The sequence below is a fragment of the Aquarana catesbeiana genome, linkage group LG01 (genome assembly GCF_042186555.1).
Source record: "Aquarana catesbeiana isolate 2022-GZ linkage group LG01, ASM4218655v1, whole genome shotgun sequence".
In the NCBI taxonomy this organism is placed as follows: domain Eukaryota; kingdom Metazoa; phylum Chordata; class Amphibia; order Anura; family Ranidae; genus Aquarana; species Aquarana catesbeiana.
In genome coordinates this window covers 136,553,414-136,580,805 of record NC_133324.1, presented here as the reverse complement: position 1 = coordinate 136,580,805, position 27,392 = coordinate 136,553,414, and the positions used below count along the sequence as shown (strand labels likewise).

General features: G+C 43.5%; 1 protein-coding gene across 3 annotated transcripts in view; it reads right to left on the bottom strand.

The window, feature by feature from the left end:
* Positions 1 to 27,392, bottom strand: part of FAM169A (family with sequence similarity 169 member A) — a 148,495-nt gene that overhangs the window by 76,046 nt on the left and 45,057 nt on the right. For all 3 annotated transcript variants that reach the window (XM_073624132.1, XM_073624118.1, XM_073624125.1), the window contains exons 2-5: positions 19,066 to 19,202; positions 5,793 to 5,892; positions 3,303 to 3,388; positions 1,870 to 2,041 (exon numbers count right to left, since the gene is read on the bottom strand). In XM_073624132.1, the coding sequence (XP_073480233.1) occupies positions 1,870 to 2,041; positions 3,303 to 3,388; positions 5,793 to 5,892; positions 19,066 to 19,200 (493 nt within the window). In that variant the 5' untranslated portion in view covers positions 19,201 to 19,202. The remainder of the gene's footprint in view (positions 1 to 1,869; positions 2,042 to 3,302; positions 3,389 to 5,792; positions 5,893 to 19,065; positions 19,203 to 27,392) is intronic.

Here is a 27,392-nt window from a genome sequence, read left to right as displayed (position 1 = left end):
ACCAAGCCTCCATAGCTCAAATCTGCAAGGCCGCAACTTGGTCTTCAGTCCATACATTTACCAGATTCTATCAAGTAGATGTAAAAGGTCATGAGGATATCGCCTTTGGGCGCAGTGTACTGAAGGCAGCAGTTTAAGTCCTCTAGTCTCTTAGTGCCCTACTTTTGTTGTGTCTCCCTCCCTTCAGTTGGCATTGCTCTGGGACATCCCACATAGTAACTACTATAGCTCTGTGTCCCGTGTTGTACGATAACAGTCACCAGCTCTCTGCTCACAGAGCTCTGAGAACCATCGGCAGTGTTTGATTGCTTGGTTCTCAGTGTTAGAGCCGGGGGGGACAGATGTAGAATTGGACCGAGGCTGCATCTACCTAGGTAAGTATGATTCCGAAAAAAACATACACGCCATACTTCTCTTTTAAATGCAAGTAGTGTAGGTACCTAGCCTCTTACAATCCCCGTACAGCAAAGCTCAGAATGGGAGAGGAGGATGCAGCACAAGGACGCAATTATTTGTGCTGTAGTAGTCATGTGCCAACAAGGGACATGCTGATAGGAGAAAAGAGCAACAGAGAGATACATGCATCAGTCTGCTTCATCTTTGTCTGTTCAATCACAATAGGGTAAGGGGCAAAACTTTGCATAGAAAACATTTGGGATCCCTGCCCTGCCAGACATTACTGTGCTCTGTTGCAGAGCTGTGTAAATCTTAGAACTGGAAACTGGGTAGATGAAAATACAAAATCCTTTGGCAGATAAAACAGCACCCTAAAGCTCACCACACATTACAATCTCACTGTACAATCTCACAACTGTGTAGTGCAAGGGCACCTTTGATTGCATACAAATTGATCAAACAATGAAAGTGGTTCTAAAGACAGAAGTTTTTTACCTTATTACTTTCACTGTGTTAAAGCAGAGTTCCACCCATAAAATTTACTTTGCAGTATTCAGCAGCAATAAACCTAAGCAACAACATTTGGAACTTACCTCGTTCGCTTTGTTGCCATCACAACGGGGCGGGCACTTCCGATGAAGCTGTCCGTCGTGATGGCAACGTCAGAAGTGTACGGCGCTGCAAGCCATACCTCCTGCGCATGTGCGAGAATGGACAGTGCATGCTGGTCACTCAGCTGCACCTGATCCCGGAAGATAGTGCTTGTGGGCTTCACATGCCCACAAGCAATATGGAAATTGCCAGGAAAGAGGAATATAAGATATCTTCATGTATGAAATCGGCAATCGAGTGGCGATACATCCCAGAAAGGTGAGTGCTATAAATAGAAGTTTTAAACTAACAATATTCATCAAAAAAAAAAAAAATTAAAAGCTGGAACTCCAATTTAAGGTAAAAAACCTTCTGTGAGCAGCTCCCCCCACCTCTCCTTATACTTACCTGAGCCTGATCTCGATTCAGCGATGTGCCCGAGAGCAACATCTCTGTCTGTTCTCACATTGGTCCCCACTGTTGTCAATAAAATCCTGTCACGAGGGAGCGAAAGGCAGGGCTTAGCCACACTGTCTGTGCCTATGGACAAAGGCAGCGCAACTCCGGATTGAGCCCGCAAGTGTGCCACAATAGGAAGCAGCTTTCTGTGCAAAACTATTGCATAGAGCAGGTAAGTATAACATATTTATTATTTAAAAAAATGTACCCTTTACAATCACTTTAAGTAAAACTGTACAGTTAGAATGTAATCAGTACTGTATGTTGAACTTTATATGTATTTCATGGCGCCAGGCATTTAGCTCTAAACAATACTCTGTCTCCGTATTTTGTTGAAGTCCCCTTAATTGACAGTTTTATAACAATTCTAATACACAGTCATTTTAAAATAACTTTTGCTGAAGAACGCATAAAATAAGTGACCTGCAGGCTTGACAGAATAAAATCCAATGGCTTCTCCTTCTCTCCATAGAATCTTAGCATAATCAGAGCTGCTGTGACAGAGAAAGGGGACCTCGTCTCGCTCCATCTCTTTCTTTCTATAAATAATTCGGTTGAGCACATAAAGTACTACTCTTTCTCCAAGGGTCCGGGCCTGCAAATAAAAGAGACAAAAACTATGAATTTCATCTGAATATTATACTTTTATACCTGCTAGTATTTAACATCGAATCGATACAAAAACTGTTATATCTGATTTTTTTTTTTTAGTGTTGCATTGTCTTTGAACAAATAATTCAGTGGTTTACTTGTTACTTAAAAATGTTCTGAGTTAAAGCAACCAAGCAAAATGAATCAGGGAAATTACTAAAGGAGACACCGCTGGCAGAATCTTGTTCACATACAGAATTATTTTCCTGGCGCCAACCTGGAAGTATAAATGTGGTAGTATGTGGCCATGGATTGGAGCCATAAAAGGAAAATTACGATATTTTATACAAATTTCTGTTGTCTGCACACAGACACAACAAATAAAAACCTTGTAGGATCCCTTTTTCGAAACAGAGCACTGTACCTTGGAAAAGGAATCCCACAAGGACCCAAACACCGTATATACTCGAGTATAGGCCGACCCGAATATAAGCCGAGGCACCTAATTTTACCACAAAAAACTGGGAAAACTTATTGACTCGAGTATAAGCCTAGGGTGGGAAAATACAGTAGCTACTGGATAAACAATGCCCATCTTCAGCCTCACTGTGCCCATTTGCAGCCTCACTGTGCCCATTTGCAGCCTCATTGTGCCCATTTGCAGCCTCACTGTGCCCATTTGCAGCCTCATTGTGCCCATCTGCAGCCGTACCTTTGGTAACTAAAACAGCGGGTGTCTCCCGCTGTGTCATGCCCATCTGCAGCCGTACCTTTGATTACTAAAACAGCGGGTGTATCCCACTGTGTTATGCAGTCTGTTCGGCCGTCCATTGTAACAAAGCCCCGCCTCCTCATCATCCGTGATAGAAGGAACACTGATACAGTTTCCCAGCATTGTATCCGTGTTCCGTCTATCATGGATGAGGAGGCGGTGGGGCTTTGTTACAATGGACAGTTGCCGAAAAGACTGCATAACACAGCGGGAGGCACCCTCACTCGAGACCCTCACTCGAGAATAAGCCGGGGGGGGGTTTCAGCCGAAAAAATGTGCTGGAAAAACTCAGCTTATACGCGAGTATATGCGGTAATTAGCCTGTGACGTGAATAAAGCCTGGTACACACGGTCGAATATCGGCCCGGTATTGCCCGGCTCAACAGAAATTGGCTGACATTTGGCCTGTGTGTACACTAGTACAGGCATGCCAAAAGAATAATAGGTTAAATGGATATTTTCACTACTGTAAAAGTACTATTCATGGCTTTACCTGCTGCAGGCCATCCCGGGATGATTTGGAAGTCCTCACTGTATCATCAACTGTCCACCACTGATGACCAAGATACAGAGCCACAGCTATGGAAGAATAGTAACAATTATAACCAGACATTCTAAACTGGAAAAGTCGTGCATACTGCAACTGCATACATTTAGCTATAAATAGACAGCCTGCCAACTCACCTGTACATAACTCCAAATGTACAATTTAAAAACAGTTCTTAGGTTTCAATAAATAGCAAACCCTTGTTTCACATTGCTCAGTATAATAAGGACAGTCTCCCTACTCCTTTGAGTTCAGCAAAATCCATAAACTATAATTACATATACTCTGTGGATTAGGTCCAATGATAGGGATTATAGAGAACCATACATTTAAATTCTGGGGTCACAATGACCATCTCACTTGCAGTAGCACTGCTTGCAGAATCTAAAATTACAGACCTGGGTCTTATTAAAAGTTTGACACCTTTATTATGCTATTTGAAGGAACCAACATAAAGGGTTAACTTACAAGTAAAAAAAAAAAAATCCACGATAAATCCAATACAGAACAAACTATTTCAATTCTTCATAAGCAATAAGCTTAGCAAACTGATAGCCAAACTTGTATATAATATGTTACACAATAATTATACAATATACTAGTGTAGTGGCCTCCTTTAGTCAGGCTGCTAGACTAAATGTAGTGTTTGGCTTGTCTATTCAGGGTTTCCTGAGATGGGTGTTTGATTCATCCCACCTGCTTCTGGAAGAAATTTCCAAGATATACGGCAGGGAAAATCAAATGGCCAGCATGAATATTTATTGTGCTGTCACTTTATGGATGAATACGGGAGATCTAAATCTATGTGGTTTAGCTCTGGAAAGGCTAACAAGCACTGTCTGACCAAGCTTAGGTGCAAGGTCACACATACTGAGGTTAGGGCATACCCACTAGGAGGGGAGCACGAGTGGGGTGGCACAGCGTTTTCACTAAAGCACAAACAGAGGAATTGGATCAAGGAGCACTTCTTTTTTGGATTGTGATTCATTGATGGGTTCACGTCACATAAGGAATATCTGAACTGCACAACAAAGGACTTTATTCAAGCACTACTAATTGCATGCTATTGTGTTTAATAGTTGGATATTGTCATGATATCACTATAGTTGCCACAATTTTGTTTATAGTTAATATTTAGTAACACTTATGGTTTGATTGGCAAGCACAGCGCGACACTTATATTGATTTGTATTGAACACCTACACATTTATATGGGATTGTGAATAGTGTCAGCAGCGTGTTTTCTAGCAATTCTGTCAATACAAAGGGTAGCTTGCAAAGGTTTTAATTTCATGAATATTTATCATGCTCCAACCAAGAAGGTTGGCTGGGGAGGTGATAATGTTTGGGAGGCCTTGCCAGAGTGCTATTTCATGATAAAAAGCCTTCTGTGTGCAGCAGCTGCCCCAGCACCCCCTAATACTTACCTGAGCCACCTCTCTGCCCAGCGATGTCCACGAATATCTCGGCCGTCCGAGACTCTCCCTCCTGATTGGCTGAGACACAGCAGTGGTGCCATTGGCTCCCATTGCTGTCAAAGTCAGTCAGCCAATCAGGGGAGAGAGGGGGCAGGGCCGGGTTAGGGCTCTTTGTCTGAATTAATATACGGAGCTGTGACTCGGCTCGGGTGCCCCCATAGCAAGCTGCTTGCTGTGGGGGCACCGAACAGAAGGGAAGGGCCAGGATCACAGAAGAGGGACCCGAGAAGAGGAGGATCCGGGCTGCTCTGTGCAAATCCACTGCAACAGAGAAGGTAAGTATAACATGTTTGTTATTTTTATTGAAAAAAAAAGAGACTTTACAATCACTTTAAGTGAGGGTTCCAGTTCTTCTAGGGCTCCTGCCCCTAGGAGAGAGCTACGGAGACAAGAGATTACAAACTGGGCCTCAGTAGGAACTGAGCTGAGGGTCCAGAGAAGATTGCTAAAGGATTATTATTGGCCGGAGGGCACTGTGTAGAAGTCTTGGTCTGTAGAAGGATCTTTTATCTCCCTGACTGAGGATCTACCGGATGCTGATTGGCAGAATGCACTTGGGGCATTGAGAGCAAAGACCTTGCAATGGACTCTTGGGTGTGCAAGTGCTAGAAGGGAGCCAAGTGCAGATGAGGCTATATGGACTGAGGCTGCTCTTATAGAGTTCTAGATATACTGGTCGTTCCCTATTATATCTGGGAAAGGCTGCTTAAAGAAGATTTGGGAGAAATTTGTCCTCCATTTGATTGCTATCATTGTTTTGGAAAATCCTGTGACCCTAAATCCCTCTTTAGCAATAAATACTAAAAAGACATCCCCTAGACTGAGCCTGCATTACCCGTATGAATGGAACTTTGCTTATGGATACTCTGTACTGGTAAGGGAGACCAGCATCCCCTCCAGGGGTAAGCACTACACTAGAGGCCTTACTATTTTCCCTAGTGTATAGTGTATATCATACCTGTCAGAGCATCTTCGGGTGCGAACAGAGCCAGTACTTTTTGTGCCTGATCTCCTCCATAGAGAGGTACATACCCTACTGTAGAGAGACTGATTAGCACCTGAAAAGGAAACAAAGTATTTAAAATATGAACAAGAGAAGAGTACAGTCTGGTTTTCACAACAATGTTGCTTTGCTGTAATCGGACAAGGAAGGCTTTGAGACTTATAGGTAGGAAAATGTTTTTAAAGCTGAACTTAGGGCACATAAAATTTTTTATCAATAGAGCTGTGGGAGGGACTCAGCAGGCTCCACCCACTACAGGTTGCCTGCTGAAAACTACAGGAGGGGGCGGAGACAAGACCAGTCACCCTGCACAAGGAGAGAGAGAGAAGCAGTAACTAGTCTTTATTGTAGGAAGCTCTTGCAAAGTTTTATACTATATTAATGCATAGACCTGGGAGAAATACACAAATCAAACCAAGGTTAAAGTCAGAATACACATTGGGGTTGATTTACTAAAGGCACTCTGTTAATGTAGTTGTTCCAGAGCTTAGTAAATTAGGTAAAGTTTTACTTTATAAAGAATACCAAGTCACACGCAAGCAAAATTGAAAAAAACTGCATTTTTCTTGGCACATGCATGAATGGATGATGGAAGTCAACAGAACTTCTGCTCATTTACTAAGCTCTGGAGTAACTGCACTCGCAAAGTGCACAGTCTACTTGCCTTTAGTATTAGTAAATCAACCCCACTATATTTACACTGAGCAAAATTATAAATGCAACACTTTTGTGTTTGCCCCTATTTATCATGAGCTGAATTTAAAGATCTACGACTTTTTCTATGTACACAAAAGGCCTATTTCTCTCAAATATTGTTCACAAGACAGCATGATTATTGCACAGGTGTGCCTTAGGCTGGTCATAATACAATGCCACTCTAAAATGTGCAGCTTTATCACACAGCACAATGCCACAGATGTTGCAAGTTTTGAGGGAGCGTGCAATTGGCATGCTGACTGCAGGAATGTCCTCCAGAGCTGTTGCCCTTGCATTGAATGTTCATTTCTCTACCATAAGCCGTCTCCAAATTTGGCAGTACATCCAACCGGCCTCACAACCACAGACCACGTGTAACCACACCAGCCCAGGACCTCCACATTCAGCATCTTCACCATCTTCAAGATCGTCTGAGACCAGCCACCCGGACAACTGCTGCAAAAATCGGTTTGCATAAACAAAGAATTTCTGCACAAACTGTCAGAAACCGTCTCAGGGAAGCTCATCTGCATTCTCATCGTCCTCATCAGGGCCGCGACCTGACTGCATTTCGTCATCGTAACCGACTGGAGTGAGCAAATATTCACATTCGATGGCGTCTGGCACTTTGGAGAGGTGTTCTCTTCACGGATGAAACACTGTACAGGGCAGACGGCAGACAGTGCGTATGGCGTCATGTGGGTGAGCGGTTTGCTGATGTCAACATTGTGGATCGAGTGGCCCATGGTGGTGGTGGGGTTATGGTATGGGCAGGCGTATGCTATGGACAATGAACACAGGTGCATTTTATTGATGGCATTTTGAATGCACAGAGATACCTGAGGCCCATTGTTGTGTCATTCATCCACGACCATCACCTCATGTTGCAGCATGACATTGCACGGCCCCATGTTGCAAGAATCTGTACATAATTCCTGGAAGCTGAAAATATCCCAGTTCTTGCATGGCCAGCATACTCACCCATTGAGCATGTTTGGGATGCTCTGGATCGGTGTTTACGACAGCGTGTTCCAGTTCCTTCCAATATCTAGCAACTTCACACACGCCATTGAAGAGGAATGGACCAACATTCCACAGGCCACAATCAACAACCTGATCAACTCTATGCGAAGGAGATGTGCTGCACTGTGTGAGGCAAATGGTGGTCACACCAGATACTGACTGGTTTTCGGACCCCCAAACCCCCCCCCTTTCAATACAGTAAAACTGCACATTTTAGAGTGCCCTTTTATTATGGGCAGCCTAAGGCACACCTGTACAATAATCATGCTGTCTAATCAGCATCTTGATATGCCACACCTGTGAGGTGGATGGATTATCTTGGCAAAGGAGAAGTACTCACTAACATGGATTTAGACAGATTTGTGAACAATATTTGAGAGAAATAGGCCTTTTGTGTACATAGAAAAAGTTGTAGATCTTTGAGTTCAGCTCATGATAAATAGGAGCAAACACAAAAGTGTTGCATTTATAATTTTGCTTAGTGTAGATAATGGGCTCCATTCCACAAAGCAGACTGCATGCGTTATTTAGGTGTCCAGACACAAATATAAATATCGCATGCGATCCTAAGGGCACTTTCACACACACAGCATCCGGATGTCGGCGGTAAAGCGCCACTATTTTTAGCGCCATTTTACCGTCGTTTTAGTGGCGCTTTTTGGCCGCTAGCGGGGTGCTTTCAACCTCCGCTAGCGGGTGAAAAAGCGTTAAAAGCGCCCACAAAAACGACGCTTCGGTGGCGCTGCCCATTGATTTCAATGGGCAGGAGCGCTTTAGGAGCAGTGTATACACCAATCCAAATGTGCCTCAAAGATGCTGCTTGCGGGACTTTTTTGAGTGTCCTGCCAGTGCACCGCTCCAGTGTGAAAGCACTTGGGCTTTCACACTGGAGTGAGAGGACAGGCTTTACTGTTTTGCAGTATTTACAGCAAAATGCTCAAAACACTACTGCATGAAAAGGTGTTAAAGTCAGTTCACAGAAAGAAAGAAATAATCAAATGCATGCGGTAATTAAGTAATGGTCCAGGCATGTGGTATTTAAGGAATCTAAAAATATAAAAAACAATTTTGAGTAGTCTCTGCATTTTTGGATCTGTTCCCTCAAGAGTAATGCATTGAAACCGAAATATGGAACTTATTGGGGTTGATTTACTTAAAATATACCTAAAGAATGTTTTTTTTTTTTTTTTTTCCGTTTTGGATAGAGTGGAGGTGGATTAGAACACCTGTCAGGTTTTTACTGTCTGTGACCCCATTAGATTAAGCCTCTCTATATCTGTTTTGTTTACCATTATCACTGAAAGTGAAAGTAAAAGAAAATCCAAATCCAGACTTTTCAGTAAGCCAAAATTTATGTATTAAAAATCCTTTTTTTTATTGGTCTTATTTAATATTCTAGTTTCCTGAGACACTGAATTTTGGGTTTTCACTAGCCGTAAGCCATATTTATCAAATTTAATGAAAGAAATGCTTGAAATATATTACTCTGTGTGTAACGCATCTACTGTATAAAAAATATATGAGTTTCACTTTTTGAATTGAATTACTGAATTAAATTAACTTTTTGATAATATTCTAATCTTACGAGATGCACCTGTATTTGTCTAGGTCAAATTTCATGAATTGGGCTAACATCCACTGTAAGGCAAATAGACACTGTGCACTTTGCTTCAGATGCTTAGTACAGTTGCTTCAGATCTTAGTACATGAGGTAAAACTTCACTTTACAAAGAATACCCACTCAATCACATGCAAGGGAAAAAAAACAGCATTTTTGTTTGCACATGGTTAAATGATGGAAGTCAGCAGAGCTGCGCCTCATTTACTAAGCTCTGGAGCAACTTCCCTTGCAAAGTGCACAGTCTATGTGCCTTTAGTAAATCCATCCCCCAATACTAGAGATGGGCCGAACACCCCTGTGTTTGGTTCGCAGCAGAACTCTCAAAACAGGGGAAAAGTTGAAGTCTATGGGAGCCAAACAGGAAAAATCAAAAGTGCCTATTTTTAAGACTTATATGCAAGTAATTGGCCAAAAAAAGGATATGGGGTCCAGGTACTGCCCTGGGGGACATGTATCAACGCTAATTTTATTTTATTTTATTTTAAAACCATTGTTTTTTCAGGAGCAGTCATTTTAATGATGCTTAAAGTGCAACAATAAAAATGAAAAATTCCTTTAAACATAGTGCCTGGGTGGGGTGCCTTAGTATGCCTGTAAAGTGGCGCATCTGTGGCATGCAGAGAACATGCTGCAGCAAAAATTACATCTCTAAAGAAAAAAAAATGAGTCAAATTACATTTAAATTGACTATCGATTGCAAATGCCGACACCCGAAATAAAAAAAAAATTAAGAAAAAAACGGCCAGACCCTTATCCGAGCATGCAGCCTGGCAGGTCAGGAAAGAGGGGGGCGCTCCTGAACCATACCAGGCCACTTGCCCTCAACATGGCGAGGGGTGCTTTGGGGCAGGGGGGTTTCTTCCCCACAACCCTGGGCTGTGGTTGAGGGGGCCTGCGGGCAGGGGGCTTATCAGAATATAGTAGCCCAGTTTAAGAAGGAAGCCACAGATCTCAACCCCCCCCCCCCCCCGTGAATGAGTATGAAGTACATAGTACCCCTACCCATTCACCAAAAAAGTGTCAAAAAGTAATAAAAACAGAGACAGTTTTTGACAATAGCTTTATTTAAAAATAAAAAAAACAGTGTCCCTCGATGTAAATCCATTGTCAATCATGCCGCCCACCGCACACAAAAATAAATAAAAAAAGCTCCGCACTCATTGACATCCAACCGCCGAATGCCTCCTCTGCCATTTGACAGTTCTTAGGCCGACCGCCGAATGCCTCCTCTGCCATTTAACAGTTCTTATATAGGTAAGGGCAGGGCCACCTGGTAACATAACCTGGTGGCACCGCCCCCCTTGTGAAGTCACTTCATGGGTTTTACTGGCAATTTTTTTTTTTTTTTGATTCAGCTGTCAGCAGGGAAGCCCATTGACATCTGATGACTCTCCTTACCGGCCGTGCTCCTTAACAACCAGCTTTCACTGCACTGCACTGCAAATCTGTGCCCAATCAGGGTGAAGAATGCACTGTGCATCGTGCAGTGCATTGCAGGGCATTCGGCAGGGCGAATTCTTCCCACTGACCATCACACTAATGTATCATGAGTTGTAGATATAGTAATTATTAGCAGGGGTTCCCTGAGACTGGGAAGTTATTTCAAGGGTTCATATGTGTTAAAAAGGTTGAGAAAGGCTGCTTGAAAGTACAAGTAAAAGCAATACTTTCTTTTTCATTTTGGATAGAGAATGGAGGGTTATAACCCCTGTCAGTTTTTTTTTCCATCGGTGTCCCATTGGGGAGATTTCCCTTCACTTCCTGCCCCATGGCCAAACCAGGAAGTGAGAGGAAAACCCTGAAAATAATGGCAATTTTCCCCCAGGTCACCAGAACTAGTGTCCTCATTGAAAGATTTCCGCTCTATTACTTTTCTGGGGACAACCCGAAATTTGGGATTTTCTTTTACTTTCACTTTCACTGATAATGGTAAACAGGATAAATAGAGAGGGTGAATCTCCCTAATGGGGACACAGACAGCAATAAAAACCCAATAGATATTCTACCTCTCCAACCTATCCTAGACTAAAAAAAAGTTTGTACTTTAGTTATACTCAAATAAATATAAAATATATTTATAAATGTCAAATATTTCATGAAAATAGAATAAAAAAATCACACACATATATAAATACTCTTCTTCCACCAAAAAAAAAAAAGACAACATTGTAGAAGAACGGTATTGATACAATATACGTGTGTGATTTTTGATACTATTTTCATTCAATATTTGACATTCATAAAGATATTTTGTATTTACTTGATTGAACCTAGTTGTTTTTGATACACCACATGTGTCCTATAAAAGCAGCTTTCCTTTGACTGGTATTCTAGTCACCTTTTTTCTTTTGTACCACTTTCCGACCGCGCTATAGCCTAATTATGGCTACAGCGTGGACGGCTAGTTCTGGGTGGCTGTCATATGATGGTCTCCCGTGATCGCGCCCGCTGTTAGGCACGGGCTGGGGTGATCTGTGATCACAATGTCCGGGGACACTGCTGATCACAGATTGAGCCAAACGTGTCCAATCACAGCTAATCACAGATATAAACAGAAGTCAGTCATCAGCACTCCTATCCTCATGCTGACAGCATGTGGATCGTAGAAGAGAGATGATAACTGACTTCTCTAAAAGGAACATGTACAGTTATGTACACTGATAATCAGGGCACTGATTGTCAGTGTCCTGATTATCAGTGCAGTCCAAACAGTGCCTACCAGTGCTGCCATTCTGTACCCATCTGTGTCCACAGTGCTGCCAATCAGTGCCCATCAGTGGCATCTCATCTGTATCACCTATCAGTGCCGCCTACCAGTGCCCATCAGTGCCACCTACCAGTTCCCATCAGTGCCGCCCATCAGTGTCATCAAAGTTTTAGCATTTACTGCACAAGGTTAAAAACACTTACAAGGAGGGCATGACCGGATGTGATCGGTGCAGGGTGTGTCTCTTCTGAGCTCCAGTTTTCCTTCTGAATATAACCCCTTTGGAGGCCTTCAAACCCTATTCCGGATCACTACACCAGTGCAGGTAGCCGAGACCACAGACAACCGGAAAATGCCATCCTCGACACAAGGAGCACAAGCACAAGCAAAAGCACAAGGAGAGCCACCCACCTCTGCTATGGGATCAGAGACATCTCCGTTCTCAGCGTGGTGGGGACGCTGGCTCCGCCCCCGCCATTTTGGTTCCTATGTCATCCTCACAGAGCGCCAGGCAGCAGAGCCGCGAAGATGGAACAGGAAACAGGCAAAGCACACTGAGCACCAGAGCTGTCCCCGCCGCCATCCCCTTAGTCAGAGTTGGATACTGCGGCAATAACTAAGCCAATCCTGGAAGCAATCGCGGCATCCAAAGGTGAGCTCATGGGCCATATTGATTACTTGGCTTCTGAGTGTAATGTGATCAGACACGACCTGGACAAGATCAGAGGCAGGGTCACCACGGCTGAGAACTGAATCTCTGAGGTAGAGGATGCCTCACATTCCCAGGGCTCCCAGTCTGAATTTAGGGATATGGTAAGATCGCTTCAACACCGAGCTGATGACGCCAAAGATAGGCAGAGGAGAAATAACGTGAGGGTGGTGGGATTGCCTGATAGTGCAGAAGGGGCCAAGCCAGTCCTTTTCGCTGAACGGTTCTTTAAAACCTTGCTTTCCCTGGAAGATCTCCCACCCACGTACGTCGTGGAGAGAGCACACCGGGTGCCCACAGGCGCAAGACCCCAGGCTCTCTGCCACAGCCCTTCCTTCCTAGTTAGGTTTCTCAGTTATAGAGATTGTGACATACTCCTGGCTGAAGCAAGAAAGCATCACGATTTAAAGTTCTAAAATACTCGCATTATGCTTTTTCCTGACTTTTCTGCTGAAACACAGAGAAAACGCCGCTCCTTCACGGATGTGAAGAGAAGGTTCAGAGAAAAAGAAATAAAATACAGCATGTTGTATCCCAGTCATCTTTGGGTCCAATACAAGGGCACAGTCAGTTCTTTCATACTCTGCTTGCGATTGGCTGGATAGCAACCCCTGATACCACCTTGGTGCTCAACTTTCCTGGGAAGAGGCCTGTTTTGTTTTCCTACTGTTTTAATGCACTTGGAACTCACCCTTCCTGATTGAGTCAACTCTGATTGTGGTGCTGTTGGCACTGCATGTTCCTGACTTGCACTCCTTTTCTCCGCTATGCGTTGTGGTGGTACAGTGGTGTAGTGGGTAGCACTCTCACTTAGCAGTAAAAAGGGTCGCTGGTTCAAATCCCAACCACTACCTGCCTGGAGTTTGCATGTTCTCCCTGTGCCTGCGTGGGTTTCCTCCGGGTACTCCGGTTTCCTCCCACACTCCAAAGACATGCTGGTAGGTTAATTGGCTTCTGTCCAAAATTAGCCCTAGTATATGAATGTGAGTTTGGGACCTTGAATTGTGGGATCCTTGAGGGTAGGGACCAATGTGAGTGTGCGCTGCATAATTTGATGGCGCTATATGGGTACCTTAAATAAATAGGGACAATTGTAGACACGCACCCACACTCACTCAGGTTGAACTGGATGGACTGGTGTATTTATTCAACCTTACTAACTATGTAACTATGTTGTTCCGTGAGGAGCCTTGAATAGAGATGCAAGTTTTTCATCTAACAATGCCGAACTTTTGATACCAATGGCTGGATCCTTCCAGTTTTTTTGGTTTTTGGGAACAAGCTGCATACTGGACGATTTTTGTTTGTTTTTTTTTTTTTGGTTTGCTAGTTTCTGGTATAAGAGCAGGGGGGTTTACCATTCAGCTCATTACTTCTTCTATATGTGCTACACCAATTACTGCTCTAACTCATACTGCATATCATAGGATCTGTTGTCAGCCTTGTGGGGTAGTAATGGGTATATATGTGGACTCTTTTTCTTTGAATTTCACTGATGGCTAGCAGGCTTAAGGAAGTGTCTTGGAATGTGAGGGGTCTGAACAACAAATTTAAAAGCATGGCTGTTTTCCAGGTATCTTAAACAGGTAAAGCCACATGTTGTCCTGCTGCAGGAGACCCACCTGGAGGGGAGTAAAATTTTGTCCCTACGCAAACCCTGGATTCAAAGGGCATTTCACTCTACGTACTCCACCTATGCAAGAGCGGTCTCCATCTTGATTAGTAAGGCTGTCCCTTGCACCATACACCAGGCGTTCTCTGACCTGGGAGGTAGATATGTGGCTGTGTGGACGTCTTTCACTGTAAAATGTTGGATTGTGAATATATACTTACCTCCTCCTATCCAAGTACAAGTGCTTTATGATTTAATGGTGAAATTGGCCATTTTGATAGTCTGCCTATGTTGCTCATGGGATATTTCAATGCCATTCTAGACCCTACACTGGACTCCTCCAACCCTTACAGGCCAGCTTCGGCTGACCTTTGCTCCTGGATGTCTATGTCTGTTCTCTCTGAGCTATGGCGATGGAAGCACCCTAATGTTAAGTCTTATTCTCATTTATCTGCCACCCACAGATCCTATGCTAGAATTGATTTAGCATTTGGTAACCCTCCTCTGTTAAAGTATGTTCATGACTCTGAATATTTGGCTGGGGCAATGCCTGATCACTGCCCGCTATCGGTCATCCTGACTCTCCCGTCTGGGGGAAGGAGGGGTGGCTGGAGGTTGTCGCCAGACTGGTTGCAGGATGACCAGGTGACCTTCCAGGTACAGCGCTCTATTATGACTTACTGGTCTACCAATGTTGGCACGGCTGTGCCAGCATTGGTGTGGGATGCATTTAAGGCTGTGGCGAGGGGAGAATGTATTTCTGCAAATAAAGCGGCTAGGAAAGATCATGATGCAGAGTGCGAGATTCTTCTAGCCAAAGAAAGGGAGTGTGCCAGTGTGCACGCCGATTCTCAATCAGAGACCACCTACGCATTTCTACTGGAAACACGCCGACTTTTGTCAGTGCACTTCTCTGATCTGGCCCGCACTGAAACTGGGAAGAGGACTGAGTCCCTATTTGCTCAAGGGGACAAAAACGGCAAACTGTTGGCCCTCTTGGCAGCAGATCAAACAATGCCTGTCAGTATCCCTGTTATTAAAAACAATGGGGGGACTCTGGTCACAGACCCTGCTGGTATTTTGGAGGAATTTGTGCTTTACTACACTGCTCCCTATTCCCCTATACCATCATATGACATCAATGAGCTAAATGGGTTGTTGAATGAGCTTTTCGTCCCTAAATTATCAGATTCGGATGTTACCCATCTAGATGCTGATATTTCAGCTCTAGAAATAGAAGCATCGATATTAACTTTTCCTCACAATAAATCCCCGGGCCCAGATGCAGACTTCTATAAACAATATATGGAACAACTTGCCCCAAGACTCAGTATGCTTTTTGGTCATTGCCTAGAAAAGGGGGTCCTCCCATCATCAATGCTGGAGGCATATATGGTGCTCCGAGTGAAACCGGGTAAGGACCCACAAGCATGTTCCTCCTATCACCCCATAGCGTTACTGAATATGGATCTGAAGATCCTAACTAAGGTGGTGCATCACGCCTGGCCAAGGTCATTCCTTCATTGGTGGATATTGACCAGACGGGATTTATGCCGGGAAGTCCACAGATAAGCAGCGCAGTTAGGATACTATTAGATTTTGCGCTTAGCTTTGTACAGAGGTCCAAAAACGAATCTACCATTAACTGTGTCAATGAAAGCGACCATAAAATCTTGGGAAGTAGCTACAAACTTGTCCTCCCCCAGCTATATCGGAGTTACGCCCTCTGCTCCATTATGGATGAATCCTAACCTACCCCATATCTACTTCCTGCCTGATCCCATAATTTGGGCTAGTAGGGGTGTTAAGGTGCTAGGGGACATTACAAGGTTGGGGGAACTCATAACGTTTGATCAATTAAAGGCATGACCTCCCTAACTCATATTTTTTTCAATATATACAATTGTGTCATGCATTTCAGACACAATTCTCCACCCGGAGGGTAGAGGTGTTACAATCTGCCCTCGAAGATCTTTTAACGGATGAAGAATTAGCTAAACCTTTATCAGTTCGATACAAATAATTTTTCAAAAAAACGCAACCAGCGGTAACTAGATGTTGGGAATGGTGGGTGGCGAAAATTCCTGAAATTCAAGGAGAGGACTGGGAAGATATGTGGGACCACCCTTTCAAACATTTAGTGTCCGCTAGAGACCGTCTGATACAGTTTAAGTTTCTACATAGGATTTACTACACGCCGACCAGGCTGACTCGCATTTATCCTTCTGCCACGGATGAATGATGGCAGTGTTCCTCCTCACTAGCGAATGCGGAGCATGTTTTCTGGAGCTGCTCGCAGGTCTGGAGTTTCTGGTCTGCGATCACTTCCTGCTTATCTGAGGTTCTCAGTGTTCAAATCCCTATGACTCAAATGCCCCGTACACACAATAGGTTTTTACGACGGAAAATGTTTGATAGGAGCTTGTTTCGGAAATTTCAACCGCGTGTAGGCTCCATGGGACATTTTCCATCGGATATTCCGTCACACAAAATTTGAGAGCTGGTTCTCAAATTTTCTGACAACAAAATCCGTTGTCGGAAATTCCAATCATGTGTACACAATTCCGACTCACAAAGTTCCATGCATACTGGGAATGAAGCAGAAGAGCAGCAAGGGCTATTGAACTTCATTTTTCTCGGCTCGTCGTACATGTTGTACGTCACCGCTTTCTTGACGTCCGGAATTTCCGACCAACTTTGTGTGTCCGTGTGTGCAAGACAAGTTTGAGCCAACATTCGTCGGAAAAAAACCATGGATTTTGTTGTCGGAATGTGCGATCATGTGTACGCGCTAAAAAAGTCTGTCTCCTAGGTTTGGTGGAAGAATTTGTTCCCGCTCTAGCCCATCGCACCTTACTCAATATAGGGTTGTTCTATGGTAGGAAAGCCATCTTATTGCACTGGAAGAAACCAAGTGCTCCTACTGTGTCATACTGGAAGGGTCTATATAATACCTATATAAAGCTACATATGCCTCCAGGGGCTGTAGGAATTTGTTTTACAAAGTATGGCTGGACTCCCCTACTACTGTGGGATGACTTGCCTTTTTCAACTATAGGATTACACAGTCCTGTAGGATAGGAGATAGGCGGTGGTAATTATTATTAATGGTATGAATGTTCTGAGATCTATATATACCCAATATATCCCAAATCCAAACAAACAAGTGACATTATAGAACGTTGTTGCGGTTGATTGGTGTTCTATATCTCCTGGACTCTTATGGTTAGAGTTGGGGGGGGAGGGGGATGTTGTTGCTCCTTGGGCTAGTTTGAACTATGTTAGTTCTATGTTTTTGGCCCTGTGAACCCTTTGGGACAGAGTGAGTATGTTACATTCTCTGTTCCTAGTGTTTTGTTATTATTTATGTATACCATGAAAAATTTGAACAAAAAGAATTTTCCAGAAAACAAAGATAGTAATGCTCATCAAAGTATCATCAATCCCGTGGTTTTTGCCATTCTGCAGGTTTGTACGGCGGTCTGGGTGACTGGGTAGAAGCTGTGAAGAGGCTAGGATGCCTAGCAGTTCCATGAAGTCAATGTAACCAGCGTGGACCGCACGGGAAGAAGTGACGTCACCGGAACAGGCGGGGATCGGGATCGCAATGACAGTTTGCCAGCAGAAGGAGCTGTAAACTCCGTGCGCGTAGCCTGTATCTCTGCCATTGCGATCCTGAGCCCCGTCTCTTCCGGGGACGTCACTTCCGCCCGTGTGGTCCACGCTATAAGTGTATTTAACCTTGTGCGATAAATGATGTAACTTTAACACTACATTCAGGTGACGCCTCCCCTCCTTCCCCTTTTCTGTACACCCACATAGATTGTCAAATGTGTCTGTGCAGCCACTGCATCCTAATTGACATGAATGGGATTGCCTGCACACATGGGTATAAGCTTAACCACTTCCTGACCAGTGCACGGCGATGTATGTCGGCACAATGGCATGGGTGGGCAAAATGTACCTGTACATCCCTCCGTCATAGCCGCAGGGTGCGGGTGCCGTGGGAGCGTGCCCTTGGACTCGATGTCCGCCGGTGGCCCACGATCGCGGCGAGGAAAGGCAGAACAGAGAACTGCCTAGGTAAACAAGGCATTTCCCTGTTCAGCCTAGTGACATGACAGGGATCCACTGCTCCCTGTCATCGGGAGCAGTGATCTTTGTCATGTCCTAGGTAGCCCATCCCCCCTACAGTTAGAACACACTGAGGAAACACAGTTAACCCCTTGATCGTCCCCAAGTGTTTAACCGCTTCCCTGCCAGTGACATTTATACAAGTGTCAAAAGTGTCTGATCTGTCAACCCGCAATGTCGCAGTTCTGATAAAAATCGCAGCTCATCGCTCAGATCACCGCCATTAGTAGTAAAAAAAATAATAATAATAAAAATGCCATAAATCTATCCCCTATTTTGTAGACGCTATAACTTTTGCGCAAACCAATCAATATACGATTATTGCTATTTTTTTACCAAAGATATGCAGTAGAATACATATCGGCCTAAAGTGAGGAAGAAATTTGTTTTTTTATATATTTTTGGGGGATATTTATTATAGCAAAAAGTGAAAAATATAGCTTTTTTTCCAAAATTGTCGGTCTTTTTTTGTTTATAGCGCAAAAAATAAAAACCACAGAGATGATCAAATACCACCAAAAGAAAGCTCTATTTGTGGGAAAAAAAAGGACGACAATTTTGTTTGGGTACACTGTCGCACGACCGTGCAATTGTCAGTTAAAGCAATGCAGTGCCGAATCGTAAAAAATGCTGTGGTCATTAAGGGTGTAAAATCTTCAGGGGCTGAAGTGGTTATGTGAATAAGGCATTGAGGACAATAAAATGTGCTATCCAAAGAAATTTTACCTCACGTCCATCTCGCAGGCTGAAGTACTCCGGGATATCAGGATCAGCACACCTTAGGTATGACAAATAATCTTCGGACAAATTCTCCAGTTCATCATGGTTGTAGTTATCCAAGATATCAACAGGGAAGGCCATGCCTTAAACAGCAGAAAAGAACGGATAATTAAACTTCATTTTGGTTCCACAATATCTTCCATGTCAATCAGCAAGAGAGGGTAGACTCGTGGAGCTTTCCATTACCCCACAATCTCTATACACACTGAAAATCGTACTAGTACTTAAAGCGGAACTATGCTGCATCTGACCACCACAAACCAAAAAAATGAGGTTCAACTTTAAAGTCCAACTGGACTTTCAGCTTCAAAACAAAGGGTGTGCAAAGTCTTATGGAAAGCAGCCACATCCTGTGTAGAGAGTCCTGTCCCCTGCCAGCATGCTGTAGGTAAGGACTCTTACACTCTGTGTGGAAGAAGACGTCTCTCTGCAGAGGACCAGCACACATCAGCAGAAGGTGTGTCTGACCTCTGCAGAGAGACCAGTGCTTCTACGCAGAGAGCAAGTGTTCTCTGCAGCCTCGTGCCTCAGGCTTTTTGGTGTGGGTAGAAGGCGCAGACGCACTGCCCACTCCCGCTGTCAGCAGCCTGTAAAACACTATGAGAGGCTTAAAGCTGCTGCAGCTGGAAGGGGCTGGGCGGTGCACCATGAGGTACTAGCATTTAGGACAATATGCGCCCGGGTCGAATACCCAGAACACAAATAATACTGCATGCAGCTACACACTAGTAAAAACACACTAGCTCCACACTCATTAAAAAGGGCCAAGATATATCCCTGGAAACTACAGGCCAGTCAGCCTAACATCAATAGTCTGCAGGCTATTGGAGGGGATGATAAGGGACTATATACAAGATTTTAGTAATGAAAATTATATCATTAGCAGTAATCAGCATGGATTCATGAAGAATCTTTCTTGCCAGACCAATCTATTAACCTTCTATGAGGAGGTGAGCTGCCATCTAGATAAAGGAAGGACCGTAGACGTGGTGTATCTGGATTTTGCAAAGGCATTTGATACAGTTTCCTACAAACATTTATACTTTACAAACTGTGGTCTGTCGGCAAGAACCCTAAGGTGAGTACCTGGATTAAAAACTGGCTACAGGGATGGGTTCAAAGGATGGTGATAAATAGCGAGTACTCGGACCCCGAGGATCTCTCCTGGGAACAATTCTGTTAAATCTGTTCATAAACAATATAGAGGATGGGATAAATGGCTCAATCTCAGTATTTGTGGATGATACTAAGCAGGGCAATAACTTCGGCCTTACAAGAAGACCTAAACAAATGAATAGGGTGGGCAACTACATGGCAAATAAGGTTTAATGTTGAAAAATGTAAAGTACTACATTTGGTGCTAAAAATCAGAGTGCAAGTTATTCGCTAGGGGGAGAACTAGACATGTGCACTGACAAAAAATGTGTTTGTTTTCGATTCATTCGTCTTTTTTTGCTTTTTTGGGAAATTCGGAAATTCGAATTTCCGAATTCTGAATTTTCAGATTTTCTAAATTTTCAGATTTCCGAATTCCAAATTTTCGAGTTTCCGAATTTCGGATTTCCGAATTTTCAAATTTAGAATTTTCGGAATTCGAATTTTCCGAATTCGAAAATTCAGAAATGAAAAAAATCAAACATCCGAAAATTCGAAAATCTGAAAAAAAGAAAGAAAATCAGTAAAATTCAAATAATAACTAACTAATAATAACAAACTATTAAATTATAGGTACTTGAATTTCCTTTCAAATTTGGCTGTTTGTGAACGTAACAAATTATTCCGAAATAACGAATGCCGCATCTAAACAAACAAAATGGAACAAATTAATAAATAATAATAATAAAAAAGGTTTTATTATTATTATTTTTATTTATTATTATTAGATCATTGCGTTCCATTCGTTTCGATACGGCATTAGTTATTTCAGATAATTCGTAAATTCGGATACATTCATACTCGTTACGTTCACTAACAGCCAAATTTTAAAGGAAATTCCAATACCTATAATTTAATAGTTTTTATCAGTTAGTCATTATTTCAGATTTTCATGTTTTCGAATTTTCAGATTTTCATTCTTTTGAATTTTCGAATTTCGAATTTACGAAATTTAGAATTTCCAAATTCAAATTTTCAAAATTTCCAATTTCCGAAATGTCCAATTTCCGAAATATTGAATTTCCAAAACTCCGAAATGTTGAATTTTCGGAAATTTGGACACATCGGAATTAATGAATTTGTCAAAATTCGTTAACCACTTTCAGACCCACCGCACGCCAATGTACATCCCTACTTTGGGGAAGGATATCGTAGTTATGGCAGCAGCTAGCTGCCATAACCCCGGTATCCCTGTGTTTGGCCGGCGGTCCGGTACAAGATAAAAGTGGTCTCTGCGGCGGATTGGCCGCGAGATCACTTTTATCGGTGGCGGGAGAGGCCCCCCCTCTCGCCGCGATCCGTGCCCTCCACCGCCTACTGGAACCATCGGCAGCAGCGGGGGGCGATCACCTCTGTCCCCTGGGCTGACATGGAGACGAGTGAGGGGAAGATGGCCCCCACCCGTCTCCATGACACGTCAAAACGTCACTTCCGTGCTCTTAAAGGGCCAATTTATTTTTTTAATTTTTTTAAATAACAATTTTTTTTTTTTTTTTATTGCATTTTAGTGTAAATATGAGATATGAGGTCTTTTTGACCCCAGATTTCATATTTAAGAGGTCCTGTCATGCTTTTTTCTATTACAAGGGATGTTTACATTCCTTGTAATAGGAATAAAAGTGACACTTTTTTTTTTTTTTTTTAACAGTGTAAAAATAAAAAGTAAAAGGTAAAACAAATAAGAAAAATTTAAAACGCGCCCCGTCCTGCCGAGCTCGCGTGCAGAAGCGAATGCATATGTTAGTAGCGCCCGCATATGAAAACAATGTTCAAACCACACATGTGAGGTATCGCAGCGATCGGTAGAGTGAGAGCAATAATTCTAGGCCTAGACCTCCTCTGTAACGCAAAACATGCAACTGGTAGAATTTTTTAAATGTCACCTATGGAGATTTTTAAGGGTAAAAGTTTGTCGCGATTCCACGAGTGGGCGCAATTTTGAGGCGTGACATGTTGGGTATCAATTTACTTGGCGTAACATTCTTTCATTTTATCTTTCACAATATAAAAAAAAATTGGGCTAACTTTACTGTTGTCTTATTTTTTAATTCAAAAAAGTGTATTTTTTTTAAAAAAAGTGCGCTTGTAAGACTGCTGCGCAAATACGGTGTGACAGAAAGTATTGCAACGACCACCATTTTATTCTCTAGGATGTTAGGGAAAAAAATTTATAATGTTTGGGGGTTCTAAGTAATTTTCTAGCAAACAAAACTGTTTTTAACTTGTAAACACCACATCTAAAAAAGAGGCCCGGTCTTAAAGTGGTTAAAAAACTAATTTGGAACTAAAGGAATTGCAAAAATGTCTAGGGAGAACCTCTGGGGGGAATCTAGGATGCAAAAGGACCTGGGGGTCCTAGTAGATGACAGGCTCAGCAATGGCATGCAATGTCAAGCTGCTGCCAACATAGCAAACAGAATATTGGCATTAAAAAGGAGATCAACTCCAGAGATAAAACGATAATTCTCCCACTCTACAAGACTCTGGTCCAGCCGCACCTGGAGAGTATGCTGTCCAGTTCTAGGCACCAGTCCTCAAGAAGGATGTGCTGGAACTGGAGAGAGTCCAGAGAAGGGCAACAAAGCTAATAAGAGGACTGGAGGATCTCAGTTATGGGTAAGGACTACAAACATTGAACTTATTCTCTTTGGAGAGGAGATGCTTAAGTGGGGATATGATAGCAATGTACAAATATCTTACTGGTGACCCTAGCATAAGGAAAAAACTTTTCAGGGATAGGCAATTTAAAAAGACACGCGGCTATTCACTGAAATTGGAAGAGAAGCGGTTTAACCTTAAACTGCGTAGAGGGTTCTTTACTGTCAGAGCAGTAAGGATGGGGAATTTTCTTACACAAGCAGTGGTATCAGCAGGGAGTGTCAATAGTTTCAAAAAACTATTAGATGGGCACTTTAACGATCACAACATACAGGGATATACAATGTACTCTTGATAAACACAAGAAGACTCACACTCCACAGGTTGAACTAGATGGACTGGTGTCTTTTTTTCAACCTTACTAGCTATCTAACTATGTAGTACAAAAAGATAAACAAACAAGGGTTCACATTTTACAGGGCTCTGCCCTTTGTGAATGAGCCCTTACGCCGAAAAAAGCAAAATCCCAGTTTTTGAACATGACAACTGGTTTAATGCTCTAAATCAGGGGTCTCCAAACTTTCTAAGCAAGCCGCCGGTTTATTGTCCTTCAGGCTTTGGGGTTTCTGGACTGTGGCCAGGGGAGTAGAAAATGTCCCATCACTGGTTTTAATAGGAGGAATAGTGCCCCATTGATGGTGTCAGTAGAGGGAATGGTGCCCTATCATTGGTGTCGGTTGGTGGAATAGTGCCCCAAGGGCCAGATACAGGCAAGCAAAGGGCCACATCCGGCCCCCAGGCTGCAGTTTGAAGACTACTTCTCTAAATGCATGACTCTTGCTAGGACCAATACAGAGGTAAAATCAACTTATTTTCCATCTGCAGCTGGTCGGTCCTCTGTGTACACTGTGCGAAGGGTCGCCTTTGCCTGCACAGGATGAACAGGTGTTCGCTGCATCCGCATGCAGGCAGTCCCATTCATGTCTATTGGGATGCAGCGGCTGCATGGACACAGCCACTGGTATCAATCTGACAGCCATGCAGACAGTGTGCATCCGGAAACATGTACCTGCATCTGCACTACTATTAAATTGGGGCCAGTGGCTGTGTCAATGCACCGCTGAGCCCCCAGTGGACATACGCAGGGGTCTCAAACTGGCAGCCCTCTAGCTGTGGCAAAGCTACAAGTCCCATCATGCCTCTGCCTGTGAGAGTCATGCTTGTAACTGTCAGCATTGCCATGCCTCATGGGACTTGTAGTTTTGCAACAGCTGGAGGGCTGCCAGTTTGAGACCCTTGACATACAGTATCTCACCTCACACCCCTCACATTTTTGTAAATATTTTATTATATCTTTTCATGTGACAACACTGAAGAAATGACACTTGGCTACAATGTAAAGTAGTGAGTGTACAGCTTGTATAACAGTGTAAATTTGCTGTCCCCTCAAAATAACTCAACATATAGGCAATAAAGTCTAAACCGCTGGCAACAAAAGTGAGTACACCCCTAAGTGAAAATGTCCAAATGTGGCCCAATTAGCCATTTTCCCTCTCTGATGTCATGTGACTTGTTAGTATTACAAGGTCTCAGGTGTGAATGGGGAGCAGGTGTGTTAAATTTGGTGTTATTGCTCTCACTCTCTTATACTGGTCACTGGAAGTTCAATATGGCACCTCATGACAAAGAACTCTCTGAGGATCTGAAAAAAAAAATTGTTGCTCTACATAAAGATGTCCTAGGCTATAAGAAGATTGCCAAGACCCTGAAACTGAGCTGCAGCACGGTGGCCAAGACCATACAGTGGTTTAACAGGACAGGTTCCACTCAGGACAGGCCCTGCCATGGTCGACCAAAGAAGTTGAGTGCACCTACTCAGCGTCATATCCAGATGTTGTCTTTGGGAAATAGACGTATGAGTGCTGCCAGCATTGCTGCAGAAGTTGAAGGGGTGGGGGTGTCAGCCTGTCAGTGCTCAGACCATATGCCCCCTATTTGGTTCAGAAGGTGTCAAACGTGTGTGGCTGCAACCAGGTGAGGAGTACAAAGACAACTGTGTCTTGCCTACAGTCAAGCATGGTGGTGCGAGTGTCATGGTCTGGGGCTGCAGGAGTGCTGTCGGCACTGGGGAGCTTAAGTTCATTGAGGGAGCCATGAATGCCAACATGTACTGTGACATACTGAAGCAGAGCATGATCCCCTCCCTTCGGAGACTGGGCCGCAGGGCAGTTTTCCAACATGATAACACACCTCCAAGACGACCATTGCCTTGCTAAAGAAGCTGAGGGTAAAGGTGATGGACTGACCAAGCATGTCTCCAGACCTAAACCCTATTGAGCATTTGTACGGAATCCTCAATTGGAAGGTGGAGGAGCACAAGGTCTCCAACATCCACCAGCTCCATGATGTCGTCATTTAGGAGTGGAAGAGGACTCCAGTGGCAACCTGTGAAGCTCTGGTGAACTCCATGCCTAAGAGAGTTAAGGCAGTGCTGGAAAATAATGGTGGTCACACTAAATATTGACACGTTGGGCCCAATTTGGACATTTTCACTTAGGGGTGTACTCACTTTTGTTGCCAGCGGTTTAGACATTAATGGCTGTGTGTTGAGTTATTTTGAGGGGACAGCAAATTTACACAGTTATAGGGCGTACACACGGTCGGACTTTGTTCGGACATTCCGACAACAAAATCCTAGGATTTTTTCAGACGGATGTTGGCTCAAACTTGTTTTGCCTACACACGGTCGCACAAAGTTGTCGGAATTTCCAATCGCCAACAACGCGGTGACGTACACCACGTACGACGAGACTAGAAAAGGCCGGTTCAGAACCAAGCGCGGCACCCTTTGGGCTCCTTTTGCTAATCTCGTGTTAGTAAAAGTTTGGTGAGAGACGATTCGCGCTTTTTCAGACTCGTGGCTTTCAGATCGTTTTCTGACGTTCAGTTTGTGCTTGTGGGTTTGTATCTGCTCTTCAGTGCGTGCAGTCAGTTCGTATCGGAGTTTCCTGTGTGATCTTGCCTGCTCGTTGCTGTTTTTCAGGTCGCTCTTCACAGGCCTTGCTGTTCTTCAGTGCGTTCTGTTACTTCGTTCTGAGCAGCCGACCGTTTTCTAGCCATGTTTCGTATGCGTACTCCTCGTAGAGTTCGTGCTGTGCGGGGGCTTGGTGTTGGGGTCCTGACCTTGACACAAGTCCAGTCCATGAACAGGGTGGGGAGGAGTTCATGGACCAAGAATTGGTTGCTTCAGCGTGACCAGTTCTGTCATATGCCTTTGCTCCGTGAGATCCGTGAGAATAATCCTGATGATTTCAGGAACTTTCTCAGGATGACGGACCCCGTGTTTCACCGTTTGTTGGCTTCGCTGACCTCCTATATCAGCAGGCAGGATACCTGCATGAGGCAAGCCATCACTCCAGAGCAGAGGTTGGTCGCTACCTTGGGGTATTTGGCCACAGGGAGAAGCCTGCAGGACCTCAAGTTCTCGACAGGCATCTCCCCCCAGGCTCTGGGGATCATTATCCCAGAGACCTGTTCTGCCATCATCCAGGTCCTGCAGAAGGAGTATATGAAGGTAAGATTTTTATCCTTTTATATCACATTTTATTGTATTGAATGTTTGCTAATATATTGTATTTCTTTCCTCATTCCCTAATTACCATGATTGTAATATGCTGTGAATGTCCCCTTTGTCCTCATGCATGCTGGATTTTTATGTCATTATTATTTTAGGTCCTTCATACATATTTGCCCTTCAATAACCTCCCCAGCATGGTGTCTCCTGCCCTATATTCACCTCATGTAGTCACTTAACAATGTATTTTATCAGCTCCATAGTAGTGCTTTACCCCAAACACCCCCTAAAATGTTTGGAAATGTTATTTTTGATTTAAATTCAGAGGGCCAGAGGCTTTTTTTTGTGGTGTCCCCAAATTTTTTGTAACCCCCCCCCCCCAACTGCTAAGTCAGCTGATCCCAATTCATTATCCTCAATCATCTATCTGCTGACTTTGCCAAACCCATACACACTATACCCATCTCTTTACTGGTCAGATTTATGGATGAATTCCCCAAAGCATGTAGTGCAAGGGCCTGCCTGTCTACTTTCCAATGGTACTGTTTAAAGTTCTTGTATCCTATTATTATCTTGATAGGTAATAGCAGAATGTCCAAATGTCCTCAAATGTGTACAGTGTGTATTTATATCTTTGTATTATGACACTTCTTACCTGTCCAGTGGTCTGCCAATAGTGTAACTATGGAGGGGCTGTTCCAAGTAATACCCTGTATTTAGGCATTCATCTCTCAATGAAGTGAAGAGGGTTACCTGTCCAAGAGTCCCCCCCCCCCCTATAATGTTAGAAATGGACCATGAGAGGGGGGGAGGGGGAATATGATAGGTGTACCTTATACTTTGTTGTTGTAAAATTCCCCTTAGTAAATGCTATCTGGAGGTTGACCCATAATGTTTGTGTCTAATCTGCTTGCCATGTTTCTGTGAAAAAATAGTAATGTTTATT